This window comes from Schistocerca cancellata, chromosome 4 (genome assembly GCF_023864275.1).
Source record: "Schistocerca cancellata isolate TAMUIC-IGC-003103 chromosome 4, iqSchCanc2.1, whole genome shotgun sequence".
Classification (NCBI taxonomy): domain Eukaryota; kingdom Metazoa; phylum Arthropoda; class Insecta; order Orthoptera; family Acrididae; genus Schistocerca; species Schistocerca cancellata.
The window spans coordinates 617,845,860-617,868,806 of NC_064629.1; the positions used below are offsets into that span (position 1 = coordinate 617,845,860).

General features: G+C 41.6%; 1 protein-coding gene across 2 annotated transcripts in view; it reads right to left on the reverse strand.

Moving 5' to 3' along the window:
- LOC126183311 (activating signal cointegrator 1 complex subunit 2 homolog) overlaps positions 1–22,947 on the reverse strand; it is a 110,231-nt gene that overhangs the window by 19,774 nt on the left and 67,510 nt on the right. Inside the window, exon 1 of one of the 2 annotated variants that reach the window (XM_049925160.1) lies at positions 11,303–11,420. The exons of the other annotated variant lie outside the window; for it this stretch is intronic. Within the exon in view, the coding sequence (XP_049781117.1) occupies positions 11,303–11,389 (87 nt within the window). The 5' untranslated portion in view covers positions 11,390–11,420. Of the gene's footprint in view, positions 1–11,302; positions 11,421–22,947 lie in introns of those variants that run through there. 2 annotated transcript variants of the gene reach the window in all.

Consider the following 22,947-nt stretch of genomic DNA (forward strand, 5'->3'; position numbering starts at 1 on the left):
TTGCTATCGGGCCCCATCACCGCGTACGCATATCAGCGGCCCGTTATTTACGCGAATTACATGACCTGTGCGTAGACATCTAATGCCACATACCACCACACACCTACCAACAAACTGTAGGATTCCTGATACCCAGAATCAATGATGTATTTCGTTCCAAAGAAGGTCAAACAAGCTATTAAACAGGTGGTCATAATGTTTTGTTCATCAGTGGACATGCATCTTTTTTAGTGTGTTATACTCAAGTTTATTCTACGACTTAACAAAAAATTACAGAAACAACAATAATTCAGAAAAACATAAAGCAGTCAATACGAAACTTATACGTTATTTTAACAGTAGTACTGCACAAAGAAGCAGCATATAAATCAGTGACTCAACTGCCTCGGTGTGATTTATTAATGATGTGCTTTCGGGTTCCAGTCGAATTGCTGATTTCATCGAAAGTACACCATTAATTTCGAACCATAATTTTAGTATCCAAAATTTTTACTCAAGTGCTGCCAGGGAATACATGCTTTAAGTTGTCCAGAAGCCGAAATACGACATCATCCAACTCTTAACTGTGAAAGTAATTCCTTCCAAACGGAGTGATTGCGCGTGGAGTGGTATGTCTTTACGTGGAATCACAGATCGGCAAATTATTTGACGCAGAACGATGATAGCGTAATGCGTCACTCACTGGTCTTGTTTTGTGCCCATCACTCTTATGCTGGGGTAAAACTTTATCTTAATTAAGTCTAACAGAAACCTGATTTAATATCTGACCGTCTTCACACTCTCCCACTACGATCACCAGGCGTCAGGCAAATCCTACACTCGACGATGAAGAGAATACAACGACTTATATCCAGATTCCACTTCAGATGTTTCCTTGTCCACTGTGTTCGCCCACGGAGGAGCAAGGGGTTCGTACTATTGTTCGTAATGGAGACCTAGAGGTGTGGAGATGGTTGGGTACTGTCTGCTTTGACACAGCCCTCCCAATTGCCTCCAAAACGGCAGCGCACAGTGCTGTAGCATTCAACTTGGGATGCCTACGCGAAATGAGTTCTGGTAGCGATCATCAGATGGTGATGTCAGGCAAGCGACCTCAAGGAGGTTGATCTTCAGTTCTTTTTCTCACGATAGCGGTCGAATGCTTGAACGACATATGCCAGTTCGGCAGGCTATGGCTTATGCTGTCACTCTTCTTGTCGTGAAGTGACAGTGCTCTCGCAGTCTAACCTTGATTTGATCCTTTGGAGGGATATTGACAGACGGAACAGTATACTGAATCTGCGCTGCACTGAAAATAAAGGCTTACTTTTACCTCAGTCACTCAGATGGCTCTGACAGTTGTTGGGTTGTTTTTGGGGGAGGAGACCAAACAGCGAGGTCATCGGTCTCATCGGATTAGGGAAGGACGGGGAAGGAAGTTGGCCGAGCCCTTTCAAAGGAACTATCCCGGCATTTGCCTGGAGCGATTTAGGGAAATCACGGACAACCTAAATCAGAATGACCGGGCGTGGGACTGACCCGTCGTCCTCCCGAATGCAGGCTCTAACAGTAATTACTGGTCATCAGAAGAATTTAGAGAAAGATATTTCTGATAAAAGAAAATAAGACGCAAAATATCGGTTATCTCTGTGTAGAATTTAAAAATAAGCATCACGGAAATAAAAATGTGAGACGAAATGTTCTTTCATATTGTGATCATTACTGCTTTCCAAAGGAATGTAAACAAAACACAAAAATATTCGCTGCGCGGGATTAGCCGAGCGGTCTTAGGCGCTGCAGCCATGGACTGTGCGGCTGGTCCCGGCGGAGGTTCGACTCCTCCCTCGGGCATGGGTGTGTGTGTTTGTCCTTAGGATAATTTAGGTTAAGTAGTGTGTAAGCTTAGGGACTGATGACCTTCACAGTTAAGTCCCATAAGATTTCACACACATTTGATTTTTTTTTAACAAAAGTGTTTACACTTGCTCTTGTGAAAAATGCCTTAACGTGCATTCGTACTGCTGATTTAAGTTTTAGTATTTAAATTCTCGAAATTATTCTGTTGTTCGTAATCATTTAATGTATCACTAATCAATCCATGAATCTTAAAACATGTTTATACAGGGCGAGTCAGGAATAAAGGCACATGCTTTGAGGGGTGATAGTATTGGTGATTTTGAACAAAAACTTCAAATGAAAATTAGCAATTTCTTAACTGTATCCAACATACAGCTGTTTGGAAATAACAGGCGTCAGTCGCATGTCAGTCTTCACCAGCACTCGCACGCGGATACAACCAAAGCGACATTACGCTACATAGTGTAGTCTTTACTGACCATTCTAATACACACTTCACTTGCACATGGTGGGGTGACGAGTCCTGTGAGTTTACACGTTGTTTACCTCGCAGTGGTTACACCAGTGTACTACACTGGTACAATCAAAGCAGTACGAGTCACTGTAGTGAAAATGCCACAGGTCTTCACAGAGGCAGAGTATGGTGACATGATCATTGTCTACGGGTTCTGCAATAGTAATTCCAGAGCCGCTGTTCGCGAATACGAACGGCCATTTCCTAATCACGGAGTTCTGGACACGGATATTTAACAGGGTGTTTGACAGATTGCGTGAGCGTGGTACGCTTCCCAGCGTACATGTATCTGAACGTTCCGTCCAACATGAGATATCACTAAAGTTGAGAACATTCTTGAGGTGGTAGAACGCAGTCCAACTACCGGCCACCTGCATCCGTGTCATCGGCAGTGTGCAACACCTGCGTGCAGGAGATTATGCCAAACAAAAGGAATTCTGTCAATGGATCATTGCCAATGAACGCTGTATTCCACTAATTCTGTTCACTAACGAGTCAACATCTACCAGCAATGGCATCAATAACACACGCAACTCTCACGTGTGGGCAGATGAAAATATGCACGTCACTGTTGAAACAAATTTTCAACGACGTTATCCAGTGGAAGTGTAGTACAGCATTATTGACCACCAGCTCATCCGTCCAGTAGTTTTCGATAACCGTGTTAATGGGGTACATTGTCTTGATTTCCTTGAAAATGTGTTCGAGGTAGTTCAGTGGTTAACGAACCTGCCTAGTAACTAGGAGGACCCAGGTTAGAATACCGGTCTGGTACACATTTCCGCTTGTCGCCAATGATTCCGCATAATGTACCGCTGCAGCTATCACCACTGTTCCCTTCCTTTTTCTTTCTTCTCCTCCGTCTTCACTCTGCGTACGGTGACACAGCACCTCACTAAAATATATGCTGGGCGTTCGGTCAGTCGAAGTGTAGTCATTTCTTAGCCGTCGAGGTCACCCTGCCTTCCTCCATTAGATTACTGTTTGTGTGGTTGGCGTAAGAGCGAAGTCTAGACGCACAGAGTGGACACAAAGGAGGAACTTCCATCTCGTATTTTACATGCTTGTTCTCAAGTAAAGGATCGTAGGAGTGAGATCAGATCAGGAACACAGCAGCTGTCTACAAGAGCTGCAAAATGCATTGCAGTTGACGGCGGACGTTTTAAACATCTTTTTGAAGAAATGTACACAATTAAACAAAACATTAGATCACAATATTTCACTTACTATTATCTGGATTTGTACTGTTCCCCATTTGGTCATTAGTTTCCTCGAACCTCTTAAAGCACGACATACGTTCGTATAACTTTCTATGTCAGAATCACTAATATTAACACCTCTTAAAGCATGTACCTTTCTCCTTGACTATCCTGTATGGTTTGCTTCATGCATTTACACGAGGGTCGTAACAGAAAATAGGACATGTTACAGTGTGAAAGTTTTTATTCTAAATTTTTGTCACTTTCACCTCGTGATATACAGGGTGGACCTGAATTCTAAGGACAAAGTTTCGGAGGATGCTGAAGAATATTTTGGTACAAGGAACACGTGGCCTGCAATGGCCCTTTAATGCGTAATAATGAAATTATGATTTATTCGGTTTGTTATCCAATTTACTTTTGTTTCTGTGAAAACACCCTAACAACAATGAAAAAGCCTGTAGTATGCAATCACCAGAACGTAAAAGACAGAGTAACCCAACAACTCCTTAGAGATTCGAATGTACTGTGATGTGACTGCCGTCGTAGCCGAACAGTTGAGAATAGGATCGTTAAATAGCTTCTCGAATGCATTCAGTGACCCAATGCACACGTGCATATCGACCAGCTATTCAGTGGTTCAAATGTTAATGCTGTATATCACTCTTAACCTACAACTAACACCGCCGGGAAAAAAATCTGAGACAGAACCGAGCTGTAATCAGTGCAATGCTGACGGCGAAGAATAAGTGGGCATTACAGTTGTCAACAAGTACTGTCGGTGAATGGAACAAGTTCGTTTCCGAGCACGACACACAGGGCACTTGCACTGTTGTTCAGATTTTTCAGTGCAATCCAGATAAAAATATAAATGGGGCTAAGAAATAAAATATCAGATGACATGCAACTAATCTATATCGAGACACTGGAGACAATAGGTCCATTACACGAAAAGAGTCAGAAACTATCTGGAAACGAACTCCTAAATTTTTTCTATGATCTTCAGATTCTCCCTGTATTTCCTGTTCCTCCTTAATTTGTGTCACTTGGGAAGAATTAAACAAAGAAAATCTTAATTCCTGCCAGATGTAAATATTGGTACGGTACGTTCGCCTCAATGTATTGACACAAACTTTTATGTACGACACAGATGTGGCATAACATCCATTCATTATTCTAATCACCATCTTAGTTTCTAGAAACACGGGTACTGATAGGCATTGCCATCACGGGGGACAATTTCTTCCGCTGAGATCCTTCCAAAAGGACGAGATGAGCTGGTTCGACAGCCCCTATTTTATGCTAGAGGAAGTTGCATAAGTGCTTTTTAGAAGCTGCTTAATTCTGCCACGGAAATTCAGCAACAGTGCTAGCTGTGAATTCAGCGTAGTATTCTTGAAAGATCAGCGAGAGATTGCATAGTAATTTAAACACTGGTGTGGTATTCGAGAGAAGCTATGCTCAAATATCCGACATATTGTCCTAATTTGGGCTACTTGGGCCTTAGCTAGTGGGAATTTGGTATGATTTATTAATTTGGGCATATCGGATTCATTTTTCAAATGATGTAACGGTTCATCTCTAATGACCCCGACGTGCATATACATAATTAGCTCCACTGTTAGTTCAAAATTTAACGTAATAACAGATGTATTCGCTAAACAATGATAACTAAATATAAGTAAATGTTCGCGCTTTAAAAATAGACATTCGTGTTGTAGATCCTGTTATAAGCTGAATTTCATTATTACTTCTGATTAACAGCGAGTTCTCCTTAAAATGCAATGAGTTAAAAAAAGTATTTGATAGCAGCATGTGTTCGAATCATTTATTGCTTTCAAATTAAACGTATATTTGTTACAAACAGAAGTGGAAGTACAGCAAAGACTGTCACAAGGAACTACAGCTGGAGTACCATAAGTTTTGAGCCTAGCATAGATAATGATCAGAATATGTTAACTTTACTTCTCTACCCTAAATTATTTTCGTCTAGTTCACTTTTCTCGCCATTCTGTTCATTGAAAGAGGCGAAAGATAGTACATATCGGTCTTGAAATTTCTGTCTGAGCTAGTTTTAGCGTTTCACTGTTAGTGTTGGAAATTCTCTTCGCCTATCTTATATGTTCTTTGTCGTCGGTGAAATGATTTTCCTAACCGCTGTTAGGTTTTCTTCAATTCCGTATAAGATATGGGTAGGAGACTCACAGCAAGGTATCTTTTTAAACGTTACAATTACTTTTCGAGACAAAAGTAGAAAGGTAGTTTCAGATATTTGAAGACTTTTGTCAATTTTGTCTGTGTATATTTCCTGTGTCAGACGCAGATATCAGGCACTTGGTCGTTGTATGTTTTAGCACTTATGAATTAAAAATAATATCAGTATCGGAAAATATTTTTTTCATATGATAATAATACTACGCAAAAGTGCAAATATCGGTTTATGAAACTAGTGATGGACGAAATCAGATTTTTTATTCACCAGTGACCAACGATAAAGTGGAAGTATTTGAACCTAGTCTCAGTAATTTCATTGCTTCAGGCGTTCGAGATGACGTGTCTGGGCACTGACCTCTGATGGCCGCGTCACAACTACATATAATCTTCCCAGAATGAGTTTCCCCTCTGCATTGGAGTGTACGCTGATTTGCAACTTCCTAGCAGAATAAATCTGTGTCCCGGACCGGGACTCGAATCTGGAACCTGTGCCTTTCGTGGGCAAATGTGCTACCGACTGAGCTATTCAAACACGAGTCACTATCCGCTGTCAGAGTGTTGGCAGATCTAAAGCTGTGAAATTACATGTAACCTTTCTCGAAAGCATTTGGTTCCGTTGGTATCTCACTGCAGCAGTATACACTTATATATGGGTACCAAAGGCAAATAAAACTAAACTCCTCCCGAACAGGCCATGAAGGCCCAACGGTACCGACCGCTCGCCGTGTCATCCTCAACCCGTAGGCGTCACTGGATGCGGATATGGAGGAGTATGTGGTCAGCACACCGCTCTCCCCCTCGTATACCAAAGGTAAATAGATGAAATAAAAAATGTATTTCTTCAACTTAGAAATTTTTTCTTGAGGATTTAAGGCTTCCACTCATAAAGTTTGATGCCTTTTAAAAACTAGTATCTGACTTATTTTAAACTACATAAACAGTGGTTATGATGACACAGCATGTAATATTTGTAGTGAATAAGGAGTTAAGTACTTAGCATTCATATAACTCTGTTGGATCTAATCAGTTGCATTACAAACGGGTTTATGAACTAATGTGGTACTGCAGTATTGGAACGTGACGATGGTTTTTCTTCTTCGTGAGAAACATATCCTGCCCAAACCTTTGTTTCAGGATATGGTCTCCTCAGAAATTATAAAACAAAGAACTCGTGATGTTATTATTGTAAGTGGAATATAATTATTAAGATACTTCTAGCGAGAACATTGCCACTGAAAATTCCACGGAGAAAGGAACGTGTCGGAAATACATACGTTTTGTTGGCTAAAGCCTCTTCGGCTACTCAGAAGGAAGGAATGAAGGAAGGAAGATCAGAGTTTAACGTCCCGTCGACAGCGAGGTCATTACAGACGGAAAAAAATTTGGAAATTTGTGGTAAGGTCTTATGGGACCAAACTGCTGAGGTCATCGGTCCCTAAGCTTACACACTACATAATCTACCTTAAACTAATTTACGCTAAGGACAACACACACACCCAAACCCGAGGGAGGACTCGAACCTCCGACGGGTGGAGCCGCAAGGACCGTGGCAAGGCGCCTTAGAGACGGAAGACTGGCTTCTGTTATGAAGGGATGGGAAAGGGAATCGAGCGTGCCCTTTTCAAAGGAACCATCCCAGCACTGCCCTGGAACAATTTAGAAAGCCTAAATCTGGATTCCCAGACGGTAGAGCTACTCCGATTATGTGGCTAAGGTAGCGAAGTGACTGAATTTTATGTATCTATGTAATTAATTTATTTACTTTTTATTCAACTAGGCATGATACTCTCTCTTGTATCGACTTGGCAAAATCAAGGAAAGTCCAAATAAGGATGGCTGTATCGGATCGAAAAAGTTTATCTTCATTAAGTGACCTGTGTTCGAACTTTCTACTGCATTTTAATGACTTACAATTGTAATAACCCATTAATCAAGCCAAATTACATTTCTTGAAAAGAAATGGACTTAGGTTAATACTTCAAGAAAAAGGAAACGTTCGACGGAGAAAATCCTTCAGCTTGATTGTGAAAACGTGTGGTGTGTCACTCATGGTCTTCAGTTTTTGTGGGAGCCTATTGAAAAGTGCAACACCTGTGTCCGAACAGTAGTCAAGGATTTACTCGCACATAAAGATCATTATTGTGTCTGGAATTCACCGGACGAATGCTGCTATCACTTTTAAACAAGTTCAATTGCGTAATAATCCTCAGCTTATCACATAGAGACCTACTTAAGCGCCGTTGATTGTTTCAATATATGATCCAGGTCGCTCGCTTTTTGGCTAAAACGTATTCTTTCTGCCTGAACGGACTGTCCCCAAAATATTATCACATATGAACTCAAGGAATGGAAATGTGTAAAGTAAATGTGTCTCACTGAATCAGTGGTACTGGTAGTGGACTATAGACCATAAAGTAAAGGTAGTTGCATGTAGCTTCTATGGAAGATCCTGCATAGGTGTCTTCCACGAAACCTTATAATTTGCTCAGACCTCGAAAACTGGTGCCTCTCTTTCCCACGGAAGAGTTGAAAATCAGCACGAACAGGATTGTATGTTAGAAATTGAATAAAATGTATTTTATTGCAGTTAAGAGTGTGAAACGAAAGTTGTGTCTCTTTATGTCATGATTTTGTTTTATTAATGAGTTCTTCATCGCATCTGTAACAATTATGTTTATATTAGTCGCAAAAAAATAAAAAGAAAAAAACTGACAGTTATCTGTACAACAGAAGAAACCCAGTAATGCAAACTTCTGCTTCCTATTGCTTAGACTGAGATTCAAGCCTTATAAATACCGTAGTTTCGCAGTTTTGGTCCACAGTGTCAATAAGGTTGTTACTACCATTATTGGGACATTCAGTGTTATTGTGGAGTAAAAGCATATATCCAATGACGACAGTTTTTATTCAATACGGTTCTCTGTGTACTGCAAGAAGGAATGTAGCTGCCTGCAAACTAAGCAGCCAACACAGATCGAACGGTGTATCCGTCTATATGTGGCCCCGAGAAATATGCGACTGCTCTATTGCAAAACACCTTTCACTCAGTTTGTGACGATACATGTGACAATGATATAGGCCTATAGTTGTCAAAAGTATCCTTTCCATTTTACTATGTAGAAACCCCTCTGGGAAAATACTAACATGGAAAGACGTGATGCATGAGTGACTAAGGACATTGCCAAAGTGTAGTGCACAAATCTTCAATATCCTACTTGTTATATGACTGTACCCACTTAATATAACACTTCATCGGCTTAATTATTGACTCAGTTCGCCTTGTATTAAGGTCTAGCTGCCTCATCTCTTGTTCTCCCGAAAAAGCAATCTGTAACACATCTATGTGACTTGCGTTGAGCAAAAAGTTTTGAATCAGTTTACCCAAAATAGATAATAAATGATCCTTCAAGAACTCAGTAATTCCAGTAACGTCTTTATTCTCCCATTTCACCAAACTGACAACTGAAACTTTGGCCTGCGTCTTTGGCACTGACGTCACTACACTCCATATTTTTCTTTTTTAATATTATGCTGAGATTTACGTATCCTCCTTGTGAAACACATAATCATAGGCTCTCTTGCAAAATTTCTTGAGATCTTGCAGGATTTCATGTAACAAGCTACTGCAAGTAGATATTAATTGTGCCACTAACTCTGATAGACTTACTGCTTATTTATACAAGAGATCCTGATGTTCTGTATTTTCCAAACTGTCTGCCTGCCACTACTTGCCACAACTGGGGTTTTGTATTTTGTACTTTAGTGGGAAGTAGCTTTCGTAAAATTTAAGAAGAGTCTATATGAATGCATTGTGTTTATTATTCTAAGTGTTTACATTATACACTTCCTGCCACCGACAGTGCTTCAACAACTGAATAAGTTATTGTACGGCAAGTATGTTAATGGCTCTAAATTTCTTGCATATCTGTGTGCTCCTCAGTTGTTTCGTAATACAGCTTCATTGCCTGAGATCCCATTACTAAACATTTACACACTTGAACTATTTAATATTGTGACATTAATTAAAATGCTATAGACTGCTGTATACTAGTTTTCCTGTGTTCTTACTGCAAAAGTCAGAGTCGAAAGTATAGTACGAGGCATTCTACTTCCATATTGTCTATAAGTTCAGCACTGAAGTTCTTATGTAGTATGAAACTAGTATTTACATTGTATAAAAGTTAAAACAGTCTCCAGTTTGCTTAGAAAAATCCTTAAGTTAGCACTGGAAAAGGGCTTTCAAATGGTTCAAATGGCTCTGAGCACTATGGGACTCAACTGCTGAGGTCATAAGTCCCCTAAAACTTAGAACTACTTAAACCTAACTAACCTAAGGACAGCACACAACACCCAGCCATCACGAGGCAGAGAAAATCCCTGACCCCGCCGGGAATCGAACGTGGAACTCGGGCGTGGGAAGCGAGAACGCTACCGCACGACCACGAGATGCGGGCAAAAGGGCTTTCATGTGATAATTTGTACATGGGGGAGGGGGAGGAGGCGAGGAGATCTCGAATTAGGGTATGGTGTATTTTTAATATTTTATATTTTGAAAGACAGAGATGACTTGTAAGCAGCCATAAAAAAGATCCTTTTACGGCACTGTTACAGACTTGTGTAATAATGAATTTTAATCGTTTTCTTGAAAGAAAAGCACCTGATTACACTACATTTTTCTCATTGCATGCGAACTAGTGTGAAGAGGGGTGGGGGGGAGAGGGGAGGGGGCGACCACACTTGCCCACGTGTATAAGCAACCTTGGCACTGGACAATCTGCAAATAACCAAATTTTTGAAATGTGTACCTGTAAATCGAAACATTACCACCCAGCAACCTATGCGAATAGAAGGTTATCTTCGGCATAAATGGCAGGACCTTCCAACCATACAGAACAGCTGGATAGGTAATTGGATACAGTGTATCCTACAAGGAGAGTCACACTATTTCTTCGCTCTGAAGATGATGTCGCCATTTATTTTGCTAAAATATCTGCAGTATTCTGTAAGGTACTTATTTTTAACCACTGCGTGATTTTTTGATTAAGTTCACTTGACATAAGCAGATACTTCTTAGTAAAGTTCACTGATATAAATATCTAATTGTCCTCCCCAACACAAGGGGAATCTAAACGTGTATGTCCCCAGTCCCACCCACTTGACTCTGACTAATAATGGCACCTATTTACAAGTAGGCCATGCCTCATACCATCCCTCCCTCCCTTCCTCCGACAGCCTATTCAATTTGAATTTCAGATGATCATCCTCTTGTTTATTTTGGATTGCGAAAAGTCGTTTGCTCCTTCCATTCCCACACTTCTTAAGAAAAAGTCAACTCATGACGTCTAAGGAGTGTCTTAAGACTGATCTGCTATGAAGTCTGAAATGACGCGGCTGGAAGTCAATGTGATCAATTTTTAATACGATAGTCGTAGTAGCCAGGCTTGGAGACTGTGGAGTTAGACGTTGGAAGAATGTCTGTCAATGCATAAACACGAAGTAAGTCCATACCAAATATAATAAGCAAGGCTGGGCAGCTTACCATTTCGACAGCGGCGTCACAGACTGAACTGAATACAGGAGCACTGGTTCCGCGCATATAGCTTCCAGCACAGCCTACTGACGTCATAGCGGTACTTCCCGGCGAATCAGCGGTTGCGGCTTCCTGCGGAGAAAGGGACGGCGCCCGAAAATCCTGATCTTCAACTGCGCTGGTTGCCTCCGCCGGGTGACCTCTGCCGCGAACAGTTTTTCCTGGTTATGTAACGCGAAAAGCAGTTGTCATTGCCAGACCAACGACCTGATCTTTAATAGAGTGAGTAACTAGAGATATAAAAAATAACGTTGTTGTCAGTCCATAGGTAGACTTACACACCAGTAGATATTGTACCTTTCGATGTGATACATTTCTGCTGTCACCCTCCTAAAATAATGCAGGGTGATTCCGTGATGATGTTGCCGACTTTCAGCGACGATGGAGAAGGGTAAATGTATCAATTTGAGATAAAGTATACCGATCCGGAAGCGACCGAGTAAAAAGTTATAATCGAAAACCGTTCTGATACCCCTGACAGTGGAATACATGTACCGGTATTGTTGTTGCCAAGACTGTAGAGTAGGCACTTCAGCTGGAAGTTCTTCGGTTTTCACATTTTTGCAGGAAGTAATATCGACCAAAACAAGAAAATATGTCCAGTAAATATGGGGTCCAAAATGCGTACCTTAAGAGATGTGGGCACTTGTCCAGTAGAAGAGATGTTTTTCACAGAGGCGAAGGTGAACAAGTACTCATAGCTCTTAGAGCATGCATTTTAGAGCCCATTTCTACTGGACGTATTTTTCTTGTTGTGGTTGATACTACCTCCTCAAAAAATATATAATTGAAAGAACTTGCAGTTAGAGAGATGTCTCTCACAGTATTGAAGATGAACAAGTAATCGAGCTCTTACGTTTAGTATTTTAGAGCTCATGTTTACTAGGAATCTTTTACCTTGTTTACGTCCACGCTACCACCTCTGAAAGCTGTATTAGCACTCTAGGCAAAAGCAATACCAGTACACGTAATCCACCGTCAGAGGTATGAGAACGATATCCGATTATAGCTTTCGACTCAATCGTTTCCGAACCAGGATCCCTTAGCTCAAATCGATACATTTACCCTTCATCCCTGAAAGTTTGTAACACCATCATGGGATCATCGTCTATACTATACGCATTAAACTACACGTCATGGACTGAAATCGATCAGTTATACAAATGCGTAGGCTTCCGCGGCCGGTGTGAATCTCATCAAAGGCATTCTGGTTATGTTGACGCGCCATCTAAGATAAAAATTTAAATATTAAAATGTAGCGACGTTTTGGCCGAGCATCAGCTGCCTCCCTCAGTGCAAAGAGATGTTATCTGAGGTGTGGTTGCATTAATATATCGCTTTCCTGATTCTGTTACTAGACCACTTACGTAACATTTATTAGATTCTATTGGCCCTAAAGTAACATCGGTGGGTATAAAGAGAGGAGGAATGGTTATATGGTTGACTATTTGTGGTACTTCAGTATTTTAAGTATTTTTTAAGATGACACGGCAGTATACCGAGAATGCTTTCAGTGAGACCGATCACATAGTATAGACTGGTTAGGTCCGCCTCCGTAACTGAGCGGTCACTGTTGCTGATTACGATGTAGAGGAACCGTTTTCAGTTACCGATACCAACAGGGATTTTTCCTTAGTGAGAGGAATGGAAATGGATCCAGTCAGCTTCGTGATGCCAACTGATGGGCTACGTCAATGAGAGTTAGCGGCTCCTAGGTCTACAAAGCCGACAACAGACGGTTGTCGCCGTCGTCGTCATTGTCGTTCGCATTAGGCTTGAGAACCATGTTGCAGGTTTGGTTTTCATGTTTCATGATTCGAAGGGCTAATAGCCTTACACTGTTTTGCCTACATTAAGCTGTGTTTCTTCTTAGTTGTGAGGCTTTCGACTGCCTCACGTCGTTCCTGCTACCTATACCACGGGAGGGTGGCGTGCCCCTCCATACCGCTTTCAAATGACACCACTGGATGAAGATGATACGGCGGTCTGTCGGTCGGTCAAGACTGGGCGGTCTGAGTCCGGAACGGTGGAACTTTTCTTGTTACTTTTTTTGCAGTGATTTTTCGGCAGTTCCGCAGCGAAAAAAACATACCTTGTATGAGGGCCATTTTGAGTGACCTGTGACGCAAAAGAAGCAGCTTTTTCTTCACACGATAAGATTTCGTCCATCATCTCCCAATCAGAATGCAGCTTGTTTTTTTTTTTTTTATTTATTTATTTATTTTTTTTTTTTTTTTTTGTACCTTACACGTTTCGTGATATAACACTTACTCGGAGACCACATCTCCTGTCTGTGGAAGAACAGCAGCCCATTCTTCCTCAAGAACCAAAACTGGAGAAGCTAGTGATGTTGGATGGTTGGGTATGGGGCGAAGTCGACTCATCCCAAAGGTGTTCCATTGGGTTCAGGTAGGGCCAGCGGCAAAATGGCTACTGTCTGCTTGTCCCCCAACGAGAAAATGCAAGTAACTAATAAATTAAAAATAATATCAATTAGTAGTCACGTGAGTATTTATATAGTCAAAATCAGGTCTTACAGCATGGAAAAGAGTGTGGCTCTCATTAGAGCCAATACCCCTCAAGTATTTGGCGTGATGGAAGAACTACCAAGTGTAGAAGGCACTTGTGTCACAGTAACTTGTTTGTCGTACCCAGGTTGATGCTGTGTTCTTTGATTTTCAGAATGCTTTACATACAGTGGCATACTGTCGCCTAGTGCAAAAAGTACAAGCTTACTGTATATCAGACCAGCTTTGTGCTTGAATACAAGACTTACTAGAAAGTAAAACTTTGGACATAATTCTCAACCCAGGAATTAGTAAGATGGAAATGCAGCTTTTCGCATGCCTAAGATAGGTGTTATAGCATTGTTTATGTACACGGTGCCCCATTGCAGTCTGTTGACGAAGGTATGAGCATATGAAATAAGTTCATAGATATGTGAGTGGCTCGAAGACATCTTAAATAATAGAACCCAGTATGTTGTCCTCGACGGCGAGTGTTCATCAGAGACAAGGGTATCGTCAGGAGTGCCCCAGGGATGTGTGATAGGACCGATGTTGTTCTCTATATACATAAATTATTTGGCAGACAAACTGGGCAGCAATCAGCGACTGTTTGCTGATGATGTCATGGTGTACGGTAAGATGTCGAAATTGAGTGACTATAGAAAGGTACAAGACAAAATTTCCAGTAGGTGTGATGAATGGCGGCTAGCCCTAAATGTAGAAAAATGGAAGTTCATGCGGATGAGTAGGAAGATCAAACTTGTGATGTTTGGATACAGTATTACTAGAGTCCTGCTTGACACAGTCAAGTCGTTTAAATACCTGGGCATAGCGTTGCAAAGCGATATGAGTTGGAACGAGCATGTGAGAACTGTGGTAGGGAAGGCAAATGGTCGACTTCGGTTTATTGGGAGAATTTTAGGAATGAGTGGTTCACCTATAAAGGTGAAGAAAAACTTGTTGCAAAGTGTAAGAACACTTGCAGAGGATTCACGCTCATTGTAACGACTGGCAAATGTCTCTCTGTACAAACAAACAGCCGGAAAACTACTATCGTTTAGCTGCATTAGTAAGAATAAAATGTAGATTCTGTATCAAAAACAGTCGCAGCGTGTGAAATGTGTGTTGCCCTTCTTTGTGCCGGCCGAAGTGGCCGTGCGGTTAAAGGCGCTGCAGTCTGGAACCGCAAGACCGCTACGGTCGCAGGTTCGAATCCTGCCTCGGGCATGGATGTTTGTGATGTCCTTAGGTTAGTTAGGTTTAACTAGTTCTAAGTTCTAGGGGACTAATGACCTCAGCAGTTGAGTCCCATCGTGCTCAGAGCCATTTGAACCAGCCTTCTTTGTACGTGATGTCACAATGCAAGATGGCGGTAATCCACGCCCACTTCTTAGGTAAGGTCCAAATTCTCCCATTTCCCCCCTCCCCACGCCCTTACCTCACTGTTCTGCCCTCTCCTCCCACGAGAGCGTAGTAATTTACCTACCATTAAAACGAAACAGAAAAACACAGCCTAGTGTTTTAGCAGACTATGAAATGAAACATCTAGTCACACTGTAGTTGGTATGTTGAAAAGTATGAAAATGTTATGCAGCAGGTTAACAAATTATTCAGAAGAATCTGAATTTTTATGTCAGATTCCAAAATGAGTGACAATACAGTACTTCAACCTCTGCATTACCTAACAAAAAGGTTTTTATCAGTTGCTGTACTTATATTACATTTACACACACATCACAAGCACAAGTGTCACCTAAACTGTGCAAAATTGGCGTCATCTTCAAAAAAATTTTGTAAATATTACAGTATTTCCAAAATCTCTCTCTCTCTCTCTCTCTCTCTCTCTCTCCCTCTCTCTCTCACTCTCTCTCTCTCTCTCTCTCTCTCTCTCTCTCACACACACACACACACACACACACACACACACACACACCACACAACCACACACACACGCTCACACATCTTACATCTCAGGAACACATTATGCCAATATTTCCAGCTACTGGCTGGATGACCAAGAGAGAAGTCCAGTGGTACAGCTAACTGACATCTGTGGGAAAGCGACCTGGTCAACTCAGTAGTGGAACGTATGGTTTCATGCTCCCGCTACAGAGGCAACTCATGATAAGGCATGCCTCCCGCTGTAGGGTCTGCCACGGCTTTGCAGAGAGAAAGAATGCATCAGCCTTAGTGCTGAAAAATTACATACTATGATGACCCACCATTTTGATTAAGACGTCATATCCGCGATGGAAAAATACCCTCAAAGCCAAAATTCTATGCTATTACAAGAAATAGCTTGGGGGTTAAAGTTATGAGCAATGAATTTGATATAAGGGTTCAATTTTACAATATGTCCATAGGCTTGGTGTTGGAGTGCAGTTTTCGAGTTTTTGTGCTAATAAACTTTCGCTTGGAATTATATGAAGCAAAGACTACAAAAAAATTTTGACGGGTGTCGATTTTTGTTGTTGGATGCTTTAATAAAGCCACCAGATTACAGTTTCGGTCTTTCTTCATTATCTTTGCTTATATCCGTGACATAATTTTGCCCGTATATTCAGTTCTCCTCTGAAACTGAATATGGTTCCTTGCTGCCTGTTCGAAGCACCCAGCGTGTGCTATTCGATATGCGAAATCCCACTCAGTAATTACCTGAAATGTTTCCAAACCTGCGACATGTGCCCTTTGTGGGTGTCTTTCAACTGATAGAACGTTCTCATTTGCAACTTCTCATTCTGCTATTATGTCTTTCACCTTATAATTTTCGACATCCATAGTTAACTTCAAGCAATAATCAATGTTTTGGGAAATTCCTCATCAACAGGTATTATTTCATTATATGTGAATTACTGCCGGCCGTTTCCTAAGCTATTAGGAAAACTAATCATTTCACCAATTCATTCAGATTATTCCACTGAATAGTATACACATGCGCTGATCATTCTTTGGAGACTGTCTCCCAATCACAACTGTCGAGCGCATTTTCATTCTCCCTATACTGATATGCATGTCATTATTTCTCAATAATGATTCACAACCTTTATCTAATGCAAATGTAACAATATGCGTATATTTATAGGCTGTGTATAGATCTAATGGTCTGTAGGAGAGATAGTTTTACTTTGGAGACTTGGCAGTCTCTAGAATTTTACTACAGTTTTGAAGATCTTGTGTTGTGAAACTCTTTTGGTGTTTAATTTTAAACAACACATTATACATGATGCGACAGGTATAAAATCTGATATTTTTATTGGTGGCTGAGGATCGTGTACTGAACAACATTACATCAGTATTTACTTTATTTACAGACTAATAACTATAGTTATTAGGAGTATTTTGTTTTTAGGTTGGTTAGGAGCCAGCGGGTGTCCTGGGGCGCTTATATTGCAGAAATAAGTTAATAGAGGAGCAGGAGCATAAGATCTGTGTCCTTCAGGTGCAAGTAGAAAACGCATGGGAGATACTGAATAATTTTCCTAATATGGCAGGCACAGTAGCAGCGAGAAGTTTACCCACGACCAGACGTTATGAAAATTAAATATACATACTAGATATACATACGTCAGTCTGTCATTCTAAGACGGTAGAAATGGGAAAGAAGGTACAATAGAAATACATAATTAAGTGTGGGGAAGGTATATGAAGTACAGATACGTAATAAAACAATACATGGATATAAAATACAAAAACCAAATATGAATTCAGCGAATGTATGCAGTTGTGGCTGACTGGAGCATACTCAGCTGTTGATTCTTGAATGCACGGAAAGAATGTGCTAAAGGGCATTTGAAATGACGTAAAATTTTATTGAAACATTATGAAGGGGCTAATATGGAGACGCTTAAATTGTCTTCTGAAGCTGTGTGAAGAGCAGAGAAAATCGTGAATTTACACTGACAAACCGAAACATTATGAGCACTACCCACTGCGACGTTGGCTGCCGCCTGGTGGCGTTGTGGGCACGTGAAGCGGTAACAAAAGTATGTAATCGGAGCAGACGCGGACGATTGATCACCCTAGTGAAGATATGGGATGCAAATCGGGAAGTCCATTGAGAGGGGAGGGGGCTGTTTGGGGGAGGAGATCAGACAGCGAGGTCATCGGTCTCATCGGATTAGGGAAGGACGGGGAAAGAAGTAGGCCGTGCCGTCTCAAAGGAACCATCCCGGTATTTGCCTGGAGCGACTTAGGGAAATCACGGAAAATCTAAATCAGGATGGCCGGACGAGGTATTGAACCGTCGTCCTCCCGAATGCGAGTCCAGTGTGCTAGCCACTGCGCCACCTCGCTCGGTAATCCATTGAGATAACCGACTTTGATAAAGGGCGGATTATTATTAAGCAGAGCCTGTGAACGAGTATCTCTAAAACGGCGAAACTGGTCGAATGTTCACGTCCTACTCTCGACAGCATCTACAGAAAGGGGTAGAGGGACAGTAAAAAAAAGTGGTTCAAATGGCTCTGAGCACTATGGGACTTAACATCTGTGGTCATCAGTCCCCTAGAACTTAGAACTACTTAAACCTAACTAACCTAAGGACATCACACACATCCATGCCCGAGGCAGGATTCGAACCTGCGACCGTAGCAGTCGCGCGGTTCCGGACTGAGCGCCTTAGCCGCGTGACCACCGCGGCCGGCAGAGGGACAGTAAAACTACCAATAGGCGCAAAATAGTTGGACGTCCACGACCATTCACAGGCCGTGTGGTTTGAAGGTTTGTCTGCCCTGTAAAGTAGGATAGATAGTGATCTGTGGCATCTCTGCCGAAAGAACACAATGCTGGTGGACGCACAAGTATTTCGGAGCACACGGTTCATCGTTCATTGTTGAACATGGCGCTCCGCAACAGACCACCATTACGTGATCACATGTTCACCCAACGACATAATCCATTACGACTGCAGTGAGCTCGGGACCATCAGGATTCGACCGTCGATCAATGGAAACGTGTTGGCTCTTCGAGTGAATCACATGTTGGCTACACTAGGTCGATGTTCGTCTTCACGAACGCCATCATCAAGGTGAACGGCGGTTCGAAACGTGGAGCGCGCCATGAACGCATACTGATGGGGGCAGTATTATGTCACGGGATACAATCTCGTGCGCTTGCGTGGGACCTGTGGTAGTAATCGAAAACATGTTGACAGCTGCGAATCACCTGTATCCTTTCATGCTTCATATCTTCCTCGCCGATGATGTCATCTTTCAGCGTATAATGGTCCGTGTCTCAGAGCCAGAAACGTGTTACAGTGGTTTGAGGAGCATTATAGCGAACTAACATTGATGTCTCGTCGATCAAATTCACCTGGTATAAATTCTATTGAACCCATCAGGGTCGTTATCTGGCGCCATCACAGCGTACTCAAATCAGCGGCCCGTCATTTACGCAAATTGGATGACCTGTGCGTGGACATTTAATGACACGTACCTCTATAAACCTACCAACAAACTTTCGGATCCCTGATACGCAGAATCAGTGATATATTTCATTCCAAAGACGGACAAACAAGCTATTAAGTAGGTGGTCGTAATGTTTTGGCTCATCAGAGTAAAGCCACAGGGAAAATCCAATAAAGCTTTGTGCAGATGTGTTGCGCAGTGTCTCTAGTCGACCACGTCACGTCACGTCGTTCTGAGGGTACAGCGAGCATCTACAGATGGTTCAAATGGCTCTGAGCACTATGGGACTCAACATCTTAGGTCATAAGTCCCCTAGAACTTAGAACTACTTAAACCTAACTAACCTAAGGACAGCACACACACCCATGCCCGAGGCAGGATTCGAACCTGCGACCGTAGCAGTCCCGCGGTTCCGGACTGCAGCGCCAGAACCGCTAGACCACCGCGGCCGGCCCATCTACAGATGCTTGGAACAATAGAGTCCCATGCCAAATGTGAAATGCTTGCTGTCATTCAATTTCTTCACGTTGATGGTTCTCGCTTGATTTCCATGCTGCCCACATAACGTTTCTGTCTTGCGTGACAGCAAAGTGAGGAAATGGTGGAGGAACTTCAAAGCGAAACGTACAGATGTTCATGATGCAGGCGGTTAGGGAAGGAAGCGAGTGCCAGTCGATGATCTTGTTCAGTGACTGACAATTTGAGAAAGCCGTCTACGAAGTGCAATTCAGAATAAGCGAAGAGGAATGATGTCATCAGGCATTTTCCACCGTCATGGCAATGCTCGGAGGCACACTGCAGCTGTAACAAGGACGCTCCTGCAGCGTTTTCGATGGGAGGTTTTTGATCCCCCACCAAGTAGCCCGCGTTTAGATTCCTCTGATTTTCATCTCTTTGCTCTCATGAAGGGCTATGAAGCAGCATTTTGGCACAAACAACGAGCTGCAGGCCAGCATAGAGAATAGGCAGAAATCGCTTTTTGTGACGAGGGTATTGGAAAGTTGGTGCAACATTTCGACAAATGTCAAAGTCTGAACAGCGATTATGTAGAGAAATAGCTGTAAGGTGTAGCTAAATGCTGCAAGTAACACTTTTTTTTTTAATTTTCTTCGTAGTTTGCATTTCGTGAGCGATCTGACTTTGAAAGAAACATGGCCCTCGTATATCTTTAGCAGCCAAAGTTTTCTTCCGCAATAGCAGTTTCTTTCTGAAGGCTGAAATTTAGACTGGCAGCTGCAGAATTTTGATCTTACTACAATGAAGTGACACTTTCAATGAACTTAGTTTTTCAAATATACGCCAGCTTCAAAACAGTCACTGTCCACGAACTTCTCGGACCTCAAACTTTTTTTTTTTTGAACGAGATAAAAGTAAAGTTCATTACTGAAATCACACACACACCTGTTGAACTACACAAGAACGATTCACGACCCGGGTTCGAGTCACGGTCCGGCACGCAGTTTTAATCTGCTAGGAACTTTCGACACACATTTGTTGAAAACATCTCGAATTCAGTGGCCAATTGTCGATCTTGATTTAAGAACTTCCTGAAGGACAGGGCTCATGTTTTTGATGCCAGTGCTTTTTGGTGAATAAAACAGCGTGTGTGCAAACAGCATGAGAAGTCTCTTTATGTGTCAGAGCTTGCAATCCTGCCCAACAGCCAGTCGTACTGCGACATATACACAATTTGTATCAAGAAGAACATCCGATACAAGTGGTCTTCTTTGACCGCTGACATAATTTTAATGGCTGTCTGACGTCACCTGTTGGTGTGAATATTCACAGTTTTGTTGTTAGTTGGCAGAGAGAACGAATGTGAAAGCAAAAAAGATGGTTGTGCTGTCTAACTGATCTGTAGCTTAGCTCCAGGTCTAGGTTACGTTGTAAGATGACAGTTTAGCTGTGAATTGGCTTGCGTTGGTGGTTGTAATGAACCGCTCCGTAAGATACGGATACTGCAGTATGTATGGATGTGTTATCGTTTCTTTTAACGACCGTAATGTTTTCTCCTGTTTGTTGCCAGACTTAAATTTTTCTGCATCCTTTAAGGTTTCATGCAGTGGTCTAATTCTCCTGATGAAATAATTTATAAATAATTATAAATATTTGTTTAATATATTATTAACTCAGGAAAGAATTTCAACCATTTTGGACCACGTGAGTATTGGTACTATTTTACAGCACTAATCTTTATCAGGTCTGGTACTGAACCATCTACAGACAACAAATGTTACAAATAAGTGACTTCCTTGCGTAAAAATCGCATTCTTCAATCTGTAATTTCAAACTATGCAGCCTATATCTTTCAAATGCTTGCGTCAGAGTGGAATTATGCTCCTGTAGGTACGATCCGAAAAGACTACATCGTCTAAACAATTTATCAACTTTGCAAACCATCGTCACTCATCCATTTTTAAGCGTACTGGGTGTAGTCTTTTGGTTGTACTCATAATGCTTGTAAGGTGTACTGAAAGCTGGTTTTTGTGGGTCCTTCTCGTCGAGTAAGATTTGGTTGTCTTCTTTCGCCAAATCTAATGTCGAGAAACACTTTATCTTCCTCAAGCTATCTAGAATTTCATCTGTGAGTGGAAGAAGGAAAACAGTGTTGACACAGCAATCATTTAAGTGGCGAGAATCAGCTGCTATCTGTCATTTCCTCTTACCACTCTCGTCCATTTTCATAGGGGTCATTATAAGAGGGAAGTTCCATTCGCTAGTACTTGGAACTATTACATCGCCTTCGAAATTTTTTTCTGTCTCTTGCTGCAACGCTTGATTCTATGCTTGCGGTATCCTGTGCGGACGAGAATAGATTACACGTCAGTCCGGTAATAACTTTATCTCATGGTTGATGCTATTTGTATGGGTTAAATGATATCCCATTAAATGAAATGCGTTGCTGTAAGCGGCGCTCAATTCTATGACCGACTGTTTTTCCTTGGAAGTCAGATATTGAACCCTCACTTTTTTTCTTTTTTCTTTTGAATACACCATTTCTTGTGCACAATTTCCCTTGCTGCTGTTTCCACCCTAATTGTTAAACATTTTATTACGACCTATTGAGTGCTCGTGTCTAATACTGTGGTTGCAGATGTACCGTTTTCTGTGGTTACAATTGCCTCTGGAAGAAATACATCATCTTGTCATTGTTCTGAAACTCACCAGTTTCTTGTCCATACCTTCTTCGTCTCTCTCCGCTGCGTCCCAGAGGTTCCGTTGCTAAAACTTATTTGTTTCCACTTGAATCCAACCCTTGATTATTTTGCTCATTAACTGTTCTCCTCTCGGCAACCTGTTTGTCTTTTCTCGTTGGGTTTCCAATTTCGGCTGTACTTTAGTATTTAACTTGAAACATCTGTTTTTGGTTCACAGACTCTCATTTGCGTAGTTAAGGACAGCTTTGTGTTTCTTAAAGAACTCTCTGCCTATTAATCCACAGCATGGGAGATGTAGCTGTTCCGTCACGACGTGAAATTCGTGAGTCAGTTATAGACCACCAATAATTTTTAACCTTAAATGCACTGTTCCGTAAGTGGCCATCACTTGACGTGCTATGCTTTCAGCTCAGGTAGTCCCTTTTGGTTTGTGTCGCAACTGATCCTTCTAGCATTACTTGTGCATAAGGCTATTTTTTGGTCCACTGTCTCTGAGAAAACGCAGTCTTTTTGTATTACTTTGT